At 34.7% G+C, this 19,896-nt stretch overlaps 1 protein-coding gene across 1 annotated transcript in view; it reads left to right on the top strand.

Annotated features, from left to right (window-relative positions):
* Positions 1-2,236: 2,236 nt before the first annotated feature.
* The window catches only part of LOC121406982 (neuronal acetylcholine receptor subunit alpha-3-like), a 34,870-nt gene continuing 17,210 nt past the window's right edge, over positions 2,237-19,896 (top strand). Inside the window, exons 1-2 of the mRNA XM_041597855.1 lie at positions 2,237-2,255; positions 5,432-5,485. Of these exons, the coding sequence (XP_041453789.1) occupies positions 2,237-2,255; positions 5,432-5,485 (73 nt within the window). The remainder of the gene's footprint in view (positions 2,256-5,431; positions 5,486-19,896) is intronic.

The raw sequence follows: 19,896 nt of genomic DNA on the forward strand, positions 1-19,896 counted from the left end.
CTCAAGAGTTGCGCCAGACTTGAAAGTAAAAAGTTAGTGAGCGACATGGTCAAAAAATTTTGAGGGGAGCTGAATTGGTCCCCCCCCCTCGACATTTTTTTCGTAATAAAGCCGCCGTGTAAAGTTTTTTGACCGCGTCGCTCACTGATTCTTTACATTCAAGTCTCGCGCAACTTTTGAGACCAAATTTCCGACCCCCGGATACGCGGTTCCGAAATAACGCATTTCGTAAGTGCATGCAGACCCAAAATTTAACAAAAATGTGAATTTGTGTACAAATCCTATTGCAAATAGAGTTTTTAGGCAAATTTATCATTATTTTTCCTTTTACTGATTGAAATTTATTAATTCCATCTTATTTATGGTCCAAATAAGTCCCTGACAATTTCCATTGAAGAACAATAAAAAATTGAGAAATACATAAGAAATTAAGAAAACAATAAAATACATAAAAAAATTAAATGTGATTTTGAATTTTTTTTTGTACATTTGATCAGATTCATATAAAGTGTCTGTGTACCCCAAATTTGCATTTTAGGGGCATTATTTAGTTAGTTAAAGCAAAATTTTGATTCTACGCATAAATTAGCATAAATAGCAATGAGCTTGTTCGCAGAAAATGATCTTGTAGTTTTGTAGATTATGCGACGGGTAACACTCGTGCCAAGTTTTGTTGCGATCGAGATCATAAGAGGGGCTGTATGAGACTATCAGCCCCCCCCCCCCCGTCTTAGGCATCGAAATAGGTTGAAATAGATTTAATATTTATGAGTCTTGTTATTTGCAATGTTTCATGAAATTGTAATGACATTTTTGTCTAAAGTTATCATGCCAATATTCAATGTTATTTTCATTTATTTATGTATCAAATAGCTATTTGAAATATGAAAAAATGTGAATTCTTCACTGTTGTAAGTTAGTTATCAGAGTACTTCTTAGATATAATGCCTGGATTGAGATTTTCTGCATACTTAAGATCACTACAAGGATCCCCATCTTTTTAGGATAATGTTAATCTTTCGCATTTGTGAAAGCACACAGGTGTCTGATTTTCTTGTAAAAAAAAAGCGGGGGGGGGGGGGGGAATAAAATAAATTACTGTTACTGAAACAAGTAATAAGAAAATTTCTGCTTTTTAAAAATATATATTGATAAGAGGGCAGCAAATACGTCAGTGATAAGTTATGGACATTTCTTCATATTTTGTACACATTTCATGAAAATTTTCTACCTTTCCCTGTGCAGGATTGAATCTACTCGTCCGTGTTCCGATATAGTATGTCATGAGTCTTCCACAGGGTTACATAGTGTTTTTAAGTGATACCTTGTAAAAAAAAGTTTTGGGAGTATTGCCTCCTATGTATGTAATGTAAAACATGCATACTTTACTGTGCAGGTGTGAAATGCAAAAATAAATATCTTGAATGAAACTGAAACCATAAAAGTTTCTCCTTTGCCTTCTTCTTTGCCTCCTTCTTTTATACAACCATTTTTGAACAGTTTTTTTTATACAACCATAGTTTATACAGTTGCACAAAATCTAATCAGTATTGCATAAAAATCTTTTTACAACCCGCTGTATAAAACCAAGTTTTAAACATAATTTGTATAAAAATTTTATACAACCTGCTGTTTAAATTTTGAACAACCGAGGGTTGTATAATTTTCAAACAACAGTTGTAAGGTTCATATAGTAAACAGCGGTTGTATAAAATTTTATACAGGTTGTATAATTTTGTTTTTTCTGTGTAGCTATTTGATAACACACATGCAGCCAATGAGAGAACACACACAGTGATGGTTCGTCCGCCACCTGTAGCTGCTTTTTTTTCTTAAAATGTATTATTCTCAATAATCTGATGTAAGTTATTTATGAACCATTCCTAAAAAAAGTTCTCTATTTCTATTCACATCGAAGCTCAACATTAACATGAAAGTGTATTATAAAATTTATGCAGCATGAAGGGGTTCCATTTTCCCGTAATTGTATAAAGGTCAAAAAGAAAATACCAATATGAATCCCACATCCGAAATGCTAAGCTCAAAGTTGACCTCAAGGAGCACTGAAAACTCACTGCATCTATACGGTAAACAATTAAGCAATAAGCAGTTGATTAAGGAGAATCACGTAAGCTGTCTTCTTGATTTTGTGTAATCAGTGCAATATAATTTTATAGATAACTATCTCCCCTTTCAATCAGAATTTTTGTGAATAAATATTGTAGAATCTATAGGAATGCCTCTTTTACGTAAAGGTATAGTGATCTAAAGGTTTTTTCTCCTATATTCGCTGTACATATAATCTTGCTGCATTATATTTAGATGTAGGGTTCCATATTATCTAAATGTTTGACGAAAAGACAGACATACGTCTCTGATCCCAGACAAAACAAATCCCATCCATTTGCGTCAACTCTTTATCTCTATCAGTCTATGTCGCAAGACATACTTATGCCTAATTCACTTTTAGTTTTACATTCTTTTATCAACTTCATCGCCATTTCTGTCAGAACTTCTGCTACAATTTGGCATGGCGATTTGAGTATTTATTCGAAGGTGTATTGTCAAAATGTCACGATGGAATGAGCGAAATTGACTTAAGGATCCAGGCGAGGTATTTGTTTGGGACCAATGCATTGATGGTACTTTCTCAAATTGATGCAGAACATCTACACAATTTCTTGGGACACTGTCGGAAGTATAAAGGTCGTTTACAAGTTTCCAACCGCGCGGTACAGGATATGGGAAAGTTTTCCATAAATTGGGTTTAGAGGGGGAGTTGCTACTCATTTACACCCGGGGTGGTTCACAAAGATTTAAGCGACTTAGAGTCGCACTTAAAGATCTATTTGCTTGTGGTATAAAAGGCATGACCACATTGGTCAGATCGTTGCATACACGCATCACTCGTCAGCACTTAAGTGCGACTCTAAGTCGCTTCTCAATCTTTGTGAAACACCCCCTGGATATTTCAAAAGAGTTCTAAAACAATCAGTCGAGAATCTTTGATAAATGAAAACCATAAGCTCTCAATAGTGCTGGAGACATATACATGTAGGTATTGTTTTTAATACTTGTTATTACTATTAGTGTACAGGTATATCGACCTTCACTGGAGATAGTTTTATTCACCACCTGTTCTTCGAGCAAGGTTTCCTTTGTATTTGGCGATCACTTCGGCATCTCATTAAATATACCATATGGAAAAACAAGATAATATCGTTTCATTCATATTCTATATCTTCACTATTTTATCGCATTTGAGATGATGCATAGTTGGTGGTGATTGTGCGTGTGGTGGTGTAGGAAATCACAATCAATGAGAACTTTAATGAAATAATCAACGAGTCAATCGGATTGTGTGTTTTTGTTGATTAATTCAGCGTAGTGGAACATCTACAGTAGATGTGAAAATACCGGATTTTTAAAATAAATCTGTTATGCAATATATAGGAACCATAATGATCCACTGCCAGAACAAGACAGCCATGTTGAAGTTATCAATAACAAAATATCACTCCATCTCCAAATAATCTTTGTGAGCATTGGAATATAAACTTTTGCGAATTACATCATGAAAATTGACAAGCCTTAAACATTTCCCCTCAAATTCCGTTCCTTGAAGATACTAATGGGAGATTCCACTGCGGAGATGCAAGAATCTCGGTCAATCATTTGCCATTGGTGTGAAGTCTGTCATGACCCATTGATATACTATGATGTGACCGCCTTGTCCACAATACCATTAAGTCATAGAGAGTTCAAATAAACCGACAGCTGGTGACAGGCTTGTCTTTGGTAGATAATAAATGCATACAATCTCAAGGGGGCCGCATTAGTGGGGTAATATCAAGGGGTCATTTCTACCTCAGCAAAAGTAAAATAAGCCAACGGAATTTGGTTCAGGCCTACATTCCTACTACTTCCTTTGATGTATTTTTTATTACTAGTACTTCTAATTTGATGTTCATGTCTCCTAAAACAATAACTGTTAATAACTGTGTAAATGTTTTTATCTCTCGAAAGAGAACCAGAACAAAACTCTAACCTATTTTCTTTATTCATGCTATACCAAGATTAGCAATATTTTCGAATCTACTGCCCTTTACTTGTAGGCTGTATGTTATAACTTTAATCAAAACGTTGGCCTCATAGCAATCATACAAATTTTCTATTTAACCAATTTCAAATATAGTATTCCAAAGCGAATCGAAGTGTTCTAATTTGATGCAAATGAATCATACCAATATAAAAAATGTATTTCTTTGACAAAGATTTTTTTTGTTTCATCAAGGAAATCGTGAAAGTAATGTAACGCACATGTGATATCATGTAGCAGCTGTAATAAGTCTGGGGATGTTTCCAAATTTGTTATTATTTATGTACGACTTTAAGATGAAAATTATTAAGAAAATTCATTTATTAATAATTTTCATTATCAGCTTCAGTTAAAATATGCACTTATTTTAACTAAATGAAACAAATTTATTAGAGCGAGATTTGTGTTATGATGGAAGTAAGTTGTTACAGTCATATTTTGTTGAAATTTCTGGTAAGTTTGGGGCTTACATTTTGGCTTTTGATAAGTTACTAACGTCGTTTCTAATACTTTGCTTAAAACACATCTTAGTGAACCCGTCATTACCCTCAGCATGCGGTATAACTAATCATTGTGCTACGACATTATTTTAGTTTAATAGAGCATCATCAGATTGAATGTTACATAAATAAAAACAATTTTGCAAGCCACGTGATGTGTGTCTATTGATGACTTGCAATACACCATACATACTTTAGCTTAGGGAGAATTTTTCGAATAGTTCTATACTTTTGGACGGAGATGATGTGCATTAAAAACACCGTAGTTTAGTTCTGCTGTTGTCTTCGACATTTAGAATAGAACATCATTTTTCTTTGATATACTTCTATCAAAATATATTTGATGGAAAAACATGTTAAGAGATAATTCAATATTGAGGAAAGTCCACGTTTAATATCTCCTTAGATTTTTATCCATCTATGTTTTCAATTATTATTTCAATTATTATTGTAATTTGTTTCAATCAGTTAAAAATATATATTTTATGTAATCTGTGTAATACACAACGGCATTAAATAATCTAAGCTGAAGAAATTAAATTTACCTGAAAAGCTACTCATTGTGATTTCTTCAATTTCTTTCCCTTGTGAGAATATCATCCTGAGAAAAAAAGTAATATAAGAACGTACCATGGATTATCTAACATCGAAGGTATTCAAGTATGACATGATAAATTATGATAAGGCTTATTCATTCAATTGAGATAGAATATCTTCATTGATCAGTTGAAACTTTCCAACATTTAGATGAATATAATTTGCTAATGTATCATCATGACGTAATTAACCGAATCATACAATTACTATCTCCCGTTCTTTCCCGCCATACCAGGAATCGAATATGACGATTGGTGGAGCGTTTGCAAACCGAATATACCTTTAATCCGTAAGTTGTTTACAGAATGTCGTTTAAGTGTGCATCCATACGATAGTTAATTCAGGCTATGATAGTTATGTCCAAATATGTTTCAAATTCAGAATAATGAACATCAAGCTTGCTTTTCTGTGTACGTCCAAAGCGAAAATTGTGAATATCAATTTTTCCTCATTACGGAGGTCTTTTTTTATTCAAGTAGTAAAAAAACCCACAACATTTCTGTCGAATTATTACATGTGCGAAAGCGTATGTGATTTTTTTTAATTAAGAAGGCGAAGAAATAAATGTTTACAATATGACGGACATCGATATATTTTGAATTACTGATAGGAAATTGATTTCCCCAAGGGTGGTAGCGAGGAAACATGCACTATTTTCTACCAATACCTGGGTAGAATGAGACCAAATTAATCATTTAAAGATACAAGACTTCGTACGGATGCAAATTTAGACAGACATTCTGAGTGTACGCCTTGTAGCCTGGGGTTATTCGATCCCTCAGGAGTCGGTATGATAGATACCTACATTCCACTTTGTCATACACTCTTATTTCTATGAAATCAAATGTGATTGTCGTCAGCTGGAAAAAAATCTCAAAAATAAATTGATTCCTAACCCACATTATTCTTATTATAATAATGTTTGAATCACCTCTCATTACTTCATCTTTATTTTTGTTCAAATTTTCAAATCGCCATAAAAGCGACGACTATTGGTTTGCATGAGAAGTTGATATCGTTTCTGTTCTTACAATTATTAATGTACATTTCTATACATATTTCATGGTTCACACCTTTGTTTTTCTTTCAGTCGCACGCACCACACCATTGTAAACGTTCTTCGATTTATTCATAAAAAATCGTAGCAGAGTCATGTTAATTGAAAAAACAGATCCCCAATTTGTTCAACCTGAATAGAGCACCATTTTTCTTCGCTTTGTTTTTACATAAAATCCTTTGTTAACCTTATTCTGTTTCAGTGATAATATGTCACCCCCTAGACTCCCTTTGTACCATGTAATTCCGAGCGTACACTGTTGGTAAGAATGCATGGACTAGTCGATGTTACATCTTGAAAAAGAATGTGTTTTATTTCGTTTAACACGGGTGTTAAAAAGGTTGAGTTTAACTTGAGGTTAAAAAGGAGCATGAATATTTGTTGAATTGAACATAATTTCTTTAAAAATATTTCTTTAAAAATATAATGTTGCATCGGTATTCATTTTGACACAACGCACACTTCAGACAGCATGTGGAATCATTCAACCTACCAAAAATATTGATGTTCCCTTTGAAAAATATTTTGTCAATTTTTTTATGTGAATAAAGTATAATGAAAGTTTCAAATTTGTACGATCAATGTTCATGGGTTGTGAATTTATTTCGTCTCCCAATATTATTTGTACGTTTTATGTCATTTTATACATCGTTTATGTAGAAGTAAATTAAAAAGCCGTGCAGTAAGTTGTTACATGTTTTTCTTTGGTAGTTTTTATTGATCTACCAATACTTAAAAATGTATTTGGTGATGTAATGCTCTCTCGATCTCTATATATTTGTTTTCCAAATATTCCTGTGCTTAGTCGTACTTACCCTGTGATACGTAGAACTTGATTAGTTGTTACTTTTTTTAAATCTTTGTTTTTAATTTCAGGCACGTTTGTGATAAAAACTACGTGTACTGTCCGTCTGCGTTTTGTTTAAATATCTTGCGTCTGTCTGTCTGTCTTTCTCTCTGAGGCACAGACATCACGCACACTCACATACATACAAACACACAAATAAACCCCTCACACATACACAGAAATATGCGTATAGATTTTTTTTTTACTACAAACATAAATCGAAAGAGTATCTCTTACATGTCTGATAAATCCAAACATGTCTAGAATATTTATTTTATATTGATAGATAGATGTAGGCCTATATATTAGTCAGAAATGCCTTTCTCTGATCTGTCCTCTTCCTTCTCCTTTTATATATCTATAATTTTCTCATCTGGTATCTCCACCTTTCCCATTGCCCCAACTTTGCATGCCATTTAGCTATTTGTATTCAGTATGTATATTAATGACCGATGTTAGTGTTGTGGACACATGTCATAGCTGATGATATATGCTAGTTACAGTCATTATTCATATACTCTTCTGTACTACTACAAGTATTTGAGAGCTTGGTATCATTTTCCATCCATTTTTTTGTCAATCATTGCCAGTTCTATTTCTTTGTGATAGATATAGTTTCTATATTTTGGTTTGACTCTTAGTTGAGACTCAGAATTTAGGGTAAAGATTCACAAAGGCCTATGATCCGAGACTAGTCCTAATGGCTGGATGGTTTATGGGCTTATGACTTTAATCGTGATCAGGTATCACTGATTAGATGAAGTAAACAGATGACTTTACACACCAACATATATATATGTATATAATATATTCCTCTATGATATAATATATGAAGAAACATGTTCCCTTTGAGTACAAGCCATTATTTTGTATTTTTGTATTTTTGATTGAAAAAAATATGACAAGCCAAAAATGAAAAGGTTTTTCTCCAAAAAGAAGGTGTTTTGGGTCATATTTCAACATTTTAGCATACCATCCTGATTTCAAGGGAGTGTTGCCTATGATGTATAACATACGCACCACCCCAGACGAATTCAGGGGGAGGGGGGGGGGGGATGGAGAAGCTCATTCGCTCATGCTGGGCGGACCCTTTAGAATTTTCTTCCACAAGGTCAACCTTAATGGGGGTGTTTCAAGAAAATTGCAAGTCAAATTTTGGTCCCTAAATCAATCATAAATCTTGCAGTTAATTGCAAATTAGTGATTGATTGCTCATTTGCTCCTCGAAACAAGAAGTTTAATTTGATTTGCTACACCAAAATGATGGATTATCAGTTGTAAATTTGCAACAGAATATTTGCAATTGATCGCAATTATTTTCTTACAACACCCCCTAAGTCATATCCGAGTGAGTAAGATTGCTTTTTTGCCAGAAATCCATCTTTTATTTTTTTTATTACTATTATTTTTTTACTTTTACTCTTCTTTCACTAATTTCTTATGAAGTGAAATGAGCATGTTATTAAGATGGAAATGTTCGCTTCTTAAATTTTATGGATAATCATCATTATTGTTATTATTATACACCCGTCTGGACGGGACGTATCACGCTCGGTGTCCGTCCGTCCGTTAACTTTTCCTTGTAAACGCGATAACTTTAGTTGAACTTAACCTAGGCTCATATAATTTGGTGTGTATGATACATGCATAGATCCTAGCAATGCTTTTTAATTTTGAGGTCAGAAGGTCAAAGGTGAAGTCGCCACCTTCCACTTTTCTTGCTTGACCAATAACTCCATTTTCCGCGTTACAGACGGGCGTATTAGGTGTTTGATTTAGCGACACCCTTGTTCTCTTCTTTCACTAATTTCCTGTGAAGTAGTATGAGTGTGTTATTAAGATGGAAATTTTCGGTTCTTAAATCTTATGGATTATTATCATTATTATTATCATTATTATTAAAATCTTAATACAAAGTGGCGCCGATTCTACGTACTAAGACGGTAGGTGCAAGTATCTAGATGGGAGCACTCTTTTGGGTGCAAACGTCGTTTAACACAAGAGGCCTTGTGCACCTTAAGTGTATAACCTACAAACAGGAACCAAAAACAAATGTTCATTTACGTTCTTTATTTATTTGGGATGATAAGTATAGGGTTCAAACTTGACCCCCTTTTCAGTGTGAAGGAGAGCTCTATCTCTTTTATTGAAGTCGGTTGCTTAGGCGGGTAAGGAGATGTTATATGGAAATTTAATTGTTAAACACGTTCATCATTGGTAGTTCTAACACGTATAAAGCCTTTTATAATTTATTCAATTAATGATAATAAAGCAGTGCATAGAAATAAAAAGGTCAAGGTGATTCGTCATGGAATTGAATCTCGGATTTTTTTAATCAGAAGCCTCAAAAGACATGATGAGTTATCGCATTCGATATCATAGGATGTTGAAAATCAGTCATTTTAGAAAGACCTTCATAATTTCGTAAAAAAACTTTTATGAAAAAGTTTTCCTCATCATGCCAAGTTTACAATCGAATCGAGACTGCTCAGGTGTATGGCTAGGTCAATGCTACTTCCATGCCACCATGAAGATAGTCCGTAATGCCATAGGCTCGCTAATATTTCGATCTGTCACCTTACGTTAAGTTGATCCGAGCCACACTGACAGAAAGAAAGGAGGTATGGTTCATTATGCATCATTTTCTTGATAATCAAATCAAAACTGATTTTTAATCAGTAATAATAAAATTAAATAAAATAAAAATAGAAAAGGTGGAATAAATGAATAAAATGAATAGCCTATTGAAAATACTGGTTATTCAGCTTATGATAATCATGTTCAAAGCCTGGTGTTGTAATTCTAACATGACGATAAGGACTATACTAAACAACTGATGGACATACGGAGAAGGCATTTCTATTCGACTTCGTTTGATTTCTATGAATATGTCTCTTGATTAGGAACAGTTTGTATTGTAATATGAATTAAGTTTGTTTTGATTTCAAATAGACTTTAAACCATTTATCGAATAAGGTTAACGGTTGAATGAAATATTTGTATTTCGGATACTATCATGTTGGCGGCATTTCCAACTTTCATCTCGATCTCGGCTCAATAACAGGTTATGAATTGAACGGTTTTAGTCTCCTACATTTGTTTTTGCTAACATATACCTACCAAGCTACCTCAAAGCATGGTCCTCGTCCCATGCTCAATTCCTGCTACTTTGAATAAACGATCGTTTCATTCGTTCGAAATCTGTAAAACAAATCCTCAAATTAATGGCATATTATCGATAATTTTTCAAATAACCCATCCTTTCATTTACAGGTCGTCGTTATATTTGCTGGAAGTTTTCATATATTCTCGCACTTCTTACCCATAGTGCAGTTTGGCTCAATGAACAACTGCAACCCTTGACCTTTAAACACTCTAGGTATGTTCATTATTCTTGTATTTGTGGACTAGTTCGCAATGACTTCTCGAGGATGCGGCATGGTAAGAAACATGTCACTGATAATTCGCCGAGAACTTTATCTGACATTGGCCGTGCATTTTCGTTCAAAGTCCGGTCTGAAATTAGCTCTCAATCACTGGTGGACTGCGAATCAATTCATTAAGATTATGTCGCCTCTCGTTTGCTCCCTTCAGAAGGCATAATGAGTGGGCGTTCTGGAAAGGAAAACAATTCTAACGACGAACTTGGAATCTTTATACTCAACTTAAAATTTCGAATACCACGAAGGAAAAAAATGAAATGTCTAACTTCAGGCCTCGAGGTAAAGACGTATATAACGTATTATGTTTGATGGATGTAAACTTCTATGCTATTTTAGTATTATACTTTGACATGCTGTACGAGAAAAAATGTGATGTGAATTTTTTTGTTTAATCCTAACCCAATAAAACATTGAGCAAGTTAATTTTCTTTGACAGAGTACAGTCTTGCGAAAATGATTGATCTTTTTCAAAGTGTGTCTTTTACTTTTTTTATCAAGTTATCAGCTCATATATATCTTTATCTTAAGGCCTGAAGTTCGACTGCCTCTTGTGACGTCATCAAATACGACGTAACTTTGCTACTGAGTTCTGAAATAAAAAAAGAAGATTCGGGGTCCACTAACTTGGTTTTAAAACATATCATGTATTTGATTTGTCCCCACATCATTTCAAGCTGCGAGCATATGTTTTCAACAAGTCCTTCATACCAAATTTAGTCCAAGTCTTATTCAATTTATGGCTTTTTATTTACTTTTTTATCAAGTTATTCATCTAATGTATTTATTGTTTCAAATTATTCAATTTATATATCATACGATATCATTTTTATAGATCACCAGCCCCATAATTTGTTCCTTTTCAGTAGCTCTTGAAGTGATTAATGGGTTGTTGTAGTTAAATGACATTTCATTAGGCCCATTTGTTAGAGATGGACAAACAAGAATTATAGGCAAAAGTCATACTCTAATTTCTAGTGAGCTTTCTTAATCATGACGAGAATGACGAATGCGCGCTCTGTATGTTGAATGATATACTGGAATATCCACTGATATTTTTAACGATGATAATAACATAGTTTCCGAGCAATAATGATAGCAATAATAACAATGATGTTGTTGATAGTAATAATATAGAGTCCCGGTATAGAGTGATATTCGGGCATACCATTTGGCAGCAAGTGGACTGTTATTTTACATCTGGTACTTTCAAATTTGCTAGTAGTTGGGTATCTATTGTCATGATTGTACTCTCTTCTGTTTCCGTCAGAAAATGAAAGCGGCTTTATTTACCATTTCCGTGGAGTTAGCTTTGAGACAGCACATTTTGCAGCTAAACAGGCAAGTTAAACTGCCTCTCTGAAAGACGACCCCCTTTTTATTGATTCACCAAACATTCAATATCCTCTTGTCATGGTTGTTGGGAAAGATACGAGGGGATAAACATCACTGGAATAAAGTCTGGTATGGGATGCACCACCTAAATTAACGAGGAAACCTGATGCTCAATTGACAAATGGTTAAGAACTCGATGGGTGGCACTGGTAGGATCATGACAATGGCATTCCAATTTGAAAGTATGGGATCATAATTTTTTTATCCTTCATATGTGAAAACAAACTGTGGGAGGGGCCGGTTACATTTAGATCAACTTTTCGCATCCCAAGCTATGGTATTTTTTTTCAAAAAGAGTAAAAATAGGGAAACCTTTTTACTTCTCATCCAGTATAAATGTCAATTTCAAACGATAATAAATTGATTGATTGATTTATGTGAAAGTACAGCTCCGTACAAAAATGAATAGAATACATTGGCTGGATAACCAGCGAAAGCTGAAATGCCTATTTCTTGGTCCTATTAAATCATAAGAACTAACTACATGTAATATTCATAAAAATGAAAGATATAGCCATCAATCTGATAGTTTTCTACAACCTGTAGCAAATAATTATTATCTACGATATATCAAACAAGATTACCCTATAACTACAATGTCCTGAAATCTTACTTTAGATATTACTAATAATGCTGTCCTCAAGTAGTAAAAGATAAAGTGCTAATTTGGCAGTTACATAGCTTGTATCTATCTGTATTGCACTTCGAGGTGACGATTTTCTCGTTCAAATTTGAATGACTAAATCAGCACTCCCAAGTGCAGTCACTATACAAGCACCTTAAGTGGTAAATTAGCACTTTGTTTTTTGAATGTATTCATTAAATGCAATCTTTAAGTGCGAAAGGTAATGTGTTGCAAAGAAGGTGTCATATATATTCGATACATTATACTAGTTCATTCAGTAATTCAAAAATTCAGTTTACCCTCCCCTTATACATTCTTTGATTTTTTTTTGTCCACTTCACGGCCATCACCATGGCCCGTCGCCTACTACAAATGGAGGTTTACTCCCTTCGATTGCCGCAGTTCATGAAGTCCATTTTGTTATTATAATATTTTGGACTCTGCCAATGCACTGTTTTGAGAAAACATCGTCCAAACGTGTGATTTGAATTTCCAGTAATCATAAAAGAGAAATATCTGGGCCCACATGTACAGTATATGCATTCTCATTTGACTTAAAATAATATTTTGAGCTCTAACAAGAGTAACAATACTGATTGCAAATAGGTAACACAAATTGGTTCATCTGGTAGAAAATCTATTTACATTTAGATCACTTGGTGTATATAGCCCGGGTCTATGACATCTGAGATTGAAGAAGACGAGTCAGACAATTGAGCAGTTAATGGTGTGTTTCTTTACCATGCACGAACAGTAATATCTGTGTTATTACATTACCTACCTGTCGTCTATATCAAGTGTTACTCCTTGGTATATCCAGTTTATGTATATGCATTCAAGACGTGTATAAACACCGGACGATTTGTTTCCGTCATGACCAGAAGTACATGCAGGCTTCATCATGTCATTAGCCATGATCAAAGTTGGATCCAAGATGGGATTTCAAATATGCATAATGAAGAGGGGATGGAATGGAATGGGAAAGGGGAGAGAGGGAGGGGGAATTCAAAACTTATATCGACCTAAACAACAGGGAATCAAAAAGACAATATTGTAAATTAAAATGGACGGGTCTAACAGAAGTCCTATAAAAAACATAGATCTGATACATTCTTGCTATAGAATGGCATTCAGTATATAAATGGATTTTAATAACGATATATTATGTTATAAAAGGCCCGCAGTCTGTTACAGCAGTTCTCCAACTGAAAAATACCCTTGTCAAACCAAATTTCATTCTATTCAGAAAGAGGAAAATAACCAGAAATATATGCAATATCATCGAATTGTAACGATTTTCAGGATAGGTCTACTAATTGGTCCAAACTTGCTGGATAAGGATCTTTTCGAATTTATCCTAGATTATACGTAAAAACAAAATTTTATCATAGTGAAAAAAAAGCTTACATTGCCTTGCTTGCCACATCGTTTTCAAGCCAGCGTGTGAGGGTACGGTTGTGTGTGTGTATGTGTTTGGAGTGCAACAAAAGTCCAAGGGTTATCATTCTATACTTTTGATAATAACGTTCCTAACTAGTTAGAACAGCACTTGTACTTTTCTTAGGAGACCATGGTACAACACCCTGTATTCATGATAATCGAACTTTAAAACTACTGTTCTACAAAAAAATGTTCAAATAAAGATATTTATTACATGCATATGTATACTGACATCTAGTGTGAAGAACTCGAACGCGAAAATATTATTCCCCATGTTAATTTGAAATGGCGACGCTCAACGCGGAAATGGACAAGTAGAAATGAATCTGCGTGGTCGACGATATTCGCAAAAGTCAGAGATAGACCTCTTCCTGTTCATCATCGCATTCTATACTTCTCCATGTTGTTCTCTCTCCTTCTACATTATTTTCCCTTATCGTCCCCGCACTCTCTCGTTTCCTCTTTCTTGTTTTCTCTCCCAATTATTTGCTTTCTGTCCGCGTTACCTCATGTCGGTCTATCTTTTCCTTTCTTCCACCCATTTTAACCCAGTTCTCTCCCTCGGTCCGTTCGGGCCTTCTCTCACACTGTTCTTCTTTAAAAAAAATCATATTGTTTGCCTTCTACCCCGCCCCTCTTTCATATTCTTTCTGATTCTCCTTTTTTAATATTTTGCCCATTTCTATCACTTCTCTCTACAGTAATTCTTTAAGTTTTCCTCTCACCAATCCATCTAAGTTCTCTACTAATTTCAGACATTATTTTTTTATACTCGTTCCAACTAAATGATATTTTACCATGATATACCCAAGTAGTGCGTGCATAATTTCACTTAAAATCGAATGATGATTTTGACGCTATGATTATTGTTTAATATATTTATCATTGCATTTATTCAATGAAGAGGGAATTCTCAGAATCAATCTTGTTGCCACTCTATATACGCCCAATTATTTTGGCTAAACAAGTCCAATTCAAATGAAAGAGGCACTTTTTTTTGGAAGTTAAGAACTTTTGTCACGACTGTTAGGTCAGTGACTTCGACATAATTTTAGTTTGGTGTCAGTGATATCCCTCCGTTGACGAAATTATCCGTTTCCTATTTATCAGTGGTCTGTGACAGATGCGTCTGTCTACCCACGAACGGTTGAAAGACCTCAAGAACTTTTTTTGATGGACACTAGGCATAGATTTGATACTCCTATAATAAGCGGATGGAAATATCATGTAAAGTGGAATAAAGAAAGGATTTTCATATGAATATATAAACGATTATAGACATGGATTTGAGGCTAAAAACAAGGAGATGGTGATAGAATTTCTTACCTTCGTATCAATTCTCTCTACATAGAGAGCGATCAGTATGGCGCACATTTCGGGAAAAGACGAAGATAAGTTTTAAGTTCAACATAACCCAACTCAAGCAAGTTACTTTCGCCATTTGTCCGTTTCCCTTAGTTTATTTTTCCTCAATATTACAAGCTTATTTTTTTATTTAGACGACAAGTTTTCCGAACCGATGCGGCTAAATAGTTAATTGAATGTAAGTTCCAAATATTCGCCCTTGTAAGTAGCTCGGTATACTCAATATTCAAGACTCCTCTCTTAGTTCCTTATACGGAAGTATAACTTTTACTTATGATATAATGCTCAGTAGAATGCATATTCGTAAGTGTTTTGAAGGCCATGTCCAAACTAAAAAAAAATTATCGTAGGCTATCGGATAGGGTTTGTCAATGTGAGTAGAGGTGCCGTGGCCGAGTGGTCTAAGGCGCCTGGCTATACATGGACAGTCCGGGGTTCGATCCCCGGCCGCGGCACCAATGCCCGTGAGCAAAGCATTTAATCTACAAAGCTCTCTTATCTTGCTTTCAAATAAATAGAAATGCTATATGCAGTATTGGTATCTAGGTGTGCACTTGTTTAAAAAAAAAATGTGAATGGTTATATTCAAGGAATTTTGACGAGAACCCATTGTTCGCGGTAACAATACCCGAGTACTGAAGATTAGTCTAACTTCGCAACTGCATATATATTTAGGTTTGCCACTTATTCATAATTACTGCGATAAATCAATACCAACAAAATACATATAAATAAAAATAGTTATAAATTATTGAATCTTTTTATTGATTATTGAATTTTGTTATCATGTAAAAGGCCTATCAATTTCTTATTACATTCTTTTCAACTAATCTATATATAGTTTCATATAGACGTATTATTATGAACTTATACGAAACCCCGTGGATTGTCTGTGAGGGAAATTGAGATATATTACCTACGCTTTGGTGCGTTCTAATCAGAGCATGATAATATTCCCAGTGAGTGTGTGGGTTTATGTTTGATTACTATGTGTGCGTGTACGGGAAACAGGGGGGGGGGGGGGTTAGTGGCGTATGCGGAAATGGGTAAGGTATAGTATATTAACCTAGACACTCGTGGTACAATATAAAAGTTTACTCTAGAAGATGGAAATATCAACAAACCCCCAGATATATACATCTATCTATTCTGACAATGGCCTTACAATTTTAAAATGTTGGGCAATATACTGTCCACACAACAATTGGTTTAAAAATTTATCCAAATCTGGGTAGTTTTCAACCAATGCTGTGTAGTTTTCACCCAAAGCACACATTATTGGTTTAAAACTACCCAGAATTTGACAAAGTTTTAACCAATTGTTGTGTGGACAGTATGTTGCCCAACATTTTTAAGAGTGTATATTTCAGGCAAATACACACTCCTCTGGCAATTCTTTTAACTTTGGTTGCATGGTTGGGAAGGCTTGAAGTAATTTAATTTATTAGTTGCCCCTTCGTGCTTTATTCCACGTGGAATATCAAAAATATAACACGATTATGTTTAATCTTCAATTGGTAAAAAAATAAATTTAGGTCGCCGACAGCAGAAACTTTCTTTTCTTAACTCCGCATCCCTATTTTTCGCGCCTTCATTAAACCGACATGCCCGCAAGAACGCCCCTTACCACCCAACAAACACACGGTTATGCGTACTCTTTCACATATTCCTTTCAACCGTGCCAAATTCACGCACAGAAACACACTCACACTCTTTGCCGCACACCCAAGAACGCGCTCCCGCAATCCTGTAAACTCCCATGTACACACGGCACACCCTACACTCCCGCCACAGATAGCTCAGTAATCCACGCCAGCATCGTCGTAGCCCAAATTACATCCGACGTCCATAAGACCTGACTAGAAACCAACAAAGTACTTGATGCTCACTGAACCACCCAAATTCTTGATGTAATAAACACAGCGGCCTGCATGCATCGCATCCCACGGTGCATGTTACACGCTGCCAATGTTAAGGTTAATGTTTATTAGTTTGATTTAGCAATGAGAGCGAAAGAAGAGAAAGGGAAGAGAAGATGCAGGGTGGATGATACATACACCAATGATTTAATCATCTCGATGAGTGATGAGAGCAAAGGACATCAGATGAAGTACCAGACTGAATGGTCTGTACGATGATGCCTCGATGTCGGATGGTTTAAGCCTCTGATGACAATCCCTTTATAAATCAATGCTCAACCCAACTTCAAAAGTAGGTGATAAAGGCCTGTAAAAGCTGGTGTTATGGACCTATTAATGATCTCAGTTGATAATACCCTATAACTTCACTTGACAAAGAAGAGAGAAAGAAATGGGAAAGAAGAGAAGAAGAAGAAGAAGAAGAGGAAGAAGGAGGGGAATGAGGAGAAGAAAATGGAGAAAAAGGAATGGAAAAATGCAATAAATGCTCAAGAAAATAAAGGCCTTTGTATGTGTGTGTACCATTGACACATTTCTTTATTTTGTCAATTGGTTGGAATCAACATAATGTATAGTATCACACTGTATCACGAAAAGTATTTCCTTATTCCGTATATAGTGATAACAAAGGAAGAGAATTGTATTTCTTTCTGACATGACAAATCTGTCTTCCATGAATGGTTCTTGAAAACTGTTCAAACATTCCGACACAAGTAAATGATCTTGAACTTTACGATAAATGCCCGCCGAGAAGAACGTAATGGCTCCCATATATCATTACCATTACAAAATAAAGCAAAATCATCAACGACCCTACGGCGAAATGAATGTAAAGGAACCCATTTTATACGAGATGATGTTGTATAAAATTAATGTAAGGTATCATATCAAAGATGATTTCATATATGATATTGGAAGGGGGTACAGCTCCGTGAACGTAACGAAAGAAAATAAATGACCCGTCGTACTCCGGTTGACTGCTTAATCTTATTATTGTCAGCCGGAAAGCTACTCGAGACGGACTCCAAAAGCATCATGCATCGGTCATCCCCTTTGTGCGTTAACTCTTATTGCAGTCCTTCATGGGACATTGTATTTGTTTATCTAATTAATGGATTTGATTGATAAGTGAAGGGTAATCATTCCATTTTACATTCTCCGAGAATCTGTGATTTTACAACTATTCAGTCCGGGAAGATTTTGGCAATAAGGACATCAATACCATTGTTGCTTGTATCTGCTAACTTTATCACCGCCCTGTTTACATTCTCTCGACAGGTAATGATAACTGCAGTTCCATGATATATGATCATTCTAAAATTATGTTTCATCCTTTTGCTGCATAGGGCGGATTAAAGTTGCTATATAGATTTTACATTATAAAATTAGAATAATATTTCGTTACTTTAAATAAAACGGTTGAAAAAATCAACTTCAAAGATTTTCACAGAATGTTTAACCTTTTAGCATCCTAAGTTCTACCTGTCTTAAGCATACAATGTGACAATTAATTGATCCTCAATTACGGCTATTGGCATTGAAGACCTTGATGACAGAATAGTAACTTCAAACCACAAACATGACGTCAGGGATAGGTCGAGAGTGAGAACCGTCTTTGATCTCATGCTGAGAGATTAATTGTCTTGAGATGGGATTTCAGTACCGTATATCATATGATATTTGTCAACTGTCACAGTTTAAACATAATTATTATGATTTCTTGTTAGTTGCAACATTTCAAATCAGAAATACAAACATTATTCCTTTGCAAACGATGGGTTTGAGAATGTTTTAATATGTCTGTTTTTTATTTTATCTTATGTCACTAAAATGGGTTGAAAATTCGAGTCATCAAGAGATTACAAACAATATTCAACAAAATGATGTCCTTCTCAATGTGACACCCTAGCCTCACACAAGGTGCATCGAATTGGAATTTGACTTAAAATTCAAAGTCTGTGGGCAGAAAAATCTATATACATGTATGTAGTACTTGTAGGACATCCTTAGGAACATTCAATGTAATGATTAAACTAAATGATTATTCTATACTAAATGGGTAGATAAGGTAAAGCGCTCGCCTCATGAACGAAAGGTAGTGGGTTCGATTCCCGGCCTAGACTTGAATAAATGTGACCTTCTGCCTCCTTGTCAAGCGCTCACACGGAGAAGGGTGATAAAAACTAATTATCCTATGCTATGCAGGAACCAACTTGAAAATCAGCTAATAGTTGGAAGTAGCTACCCTGGGTAAAGTTATTATTATCATTATTAGTAGTAGTAGTAGTAGTAGAAGTAGTATTATTGTAATTATTATTATCAGTAGTAGAAGTACTTCTACTACAGACCTGATAATTATTCTTTTTTGTTGTTGCTGTTTCCAAAATTGTAAATTTCAATTTTTAGTGGCAGAAAATATATTGTCTAGCACTTTTCACTTAAAGAGTCATTTCAGAATTATTACAAGTGTCAGGAAACAAGACATACAGCAAGTTTAAATCAATTTAACCTTTTTCACGCATAGGTCCTACACAATACTCTAACAACTTTTCAAAACTGATATTTTGCATTATTAATGTTTGATATAGAACTTGACTACGTCTGTTGCACCT

This window comes from Lytechinus variegatus, chromosome 2, assembly GCF_018143015.1.
Source record: "Lytechinus variegatus isolate NC3 chromosome 2, Lvar_3.0, whole genome shotgun sequence".
Classification (NCBI taxonomy): domain Eukaryota; kingdom Metazoa; phylum Echinodermata; class Echinoidea; order Temnopleuroida; family Toxopneustidae; genus Lytechinus; species Lytechinus variegatus.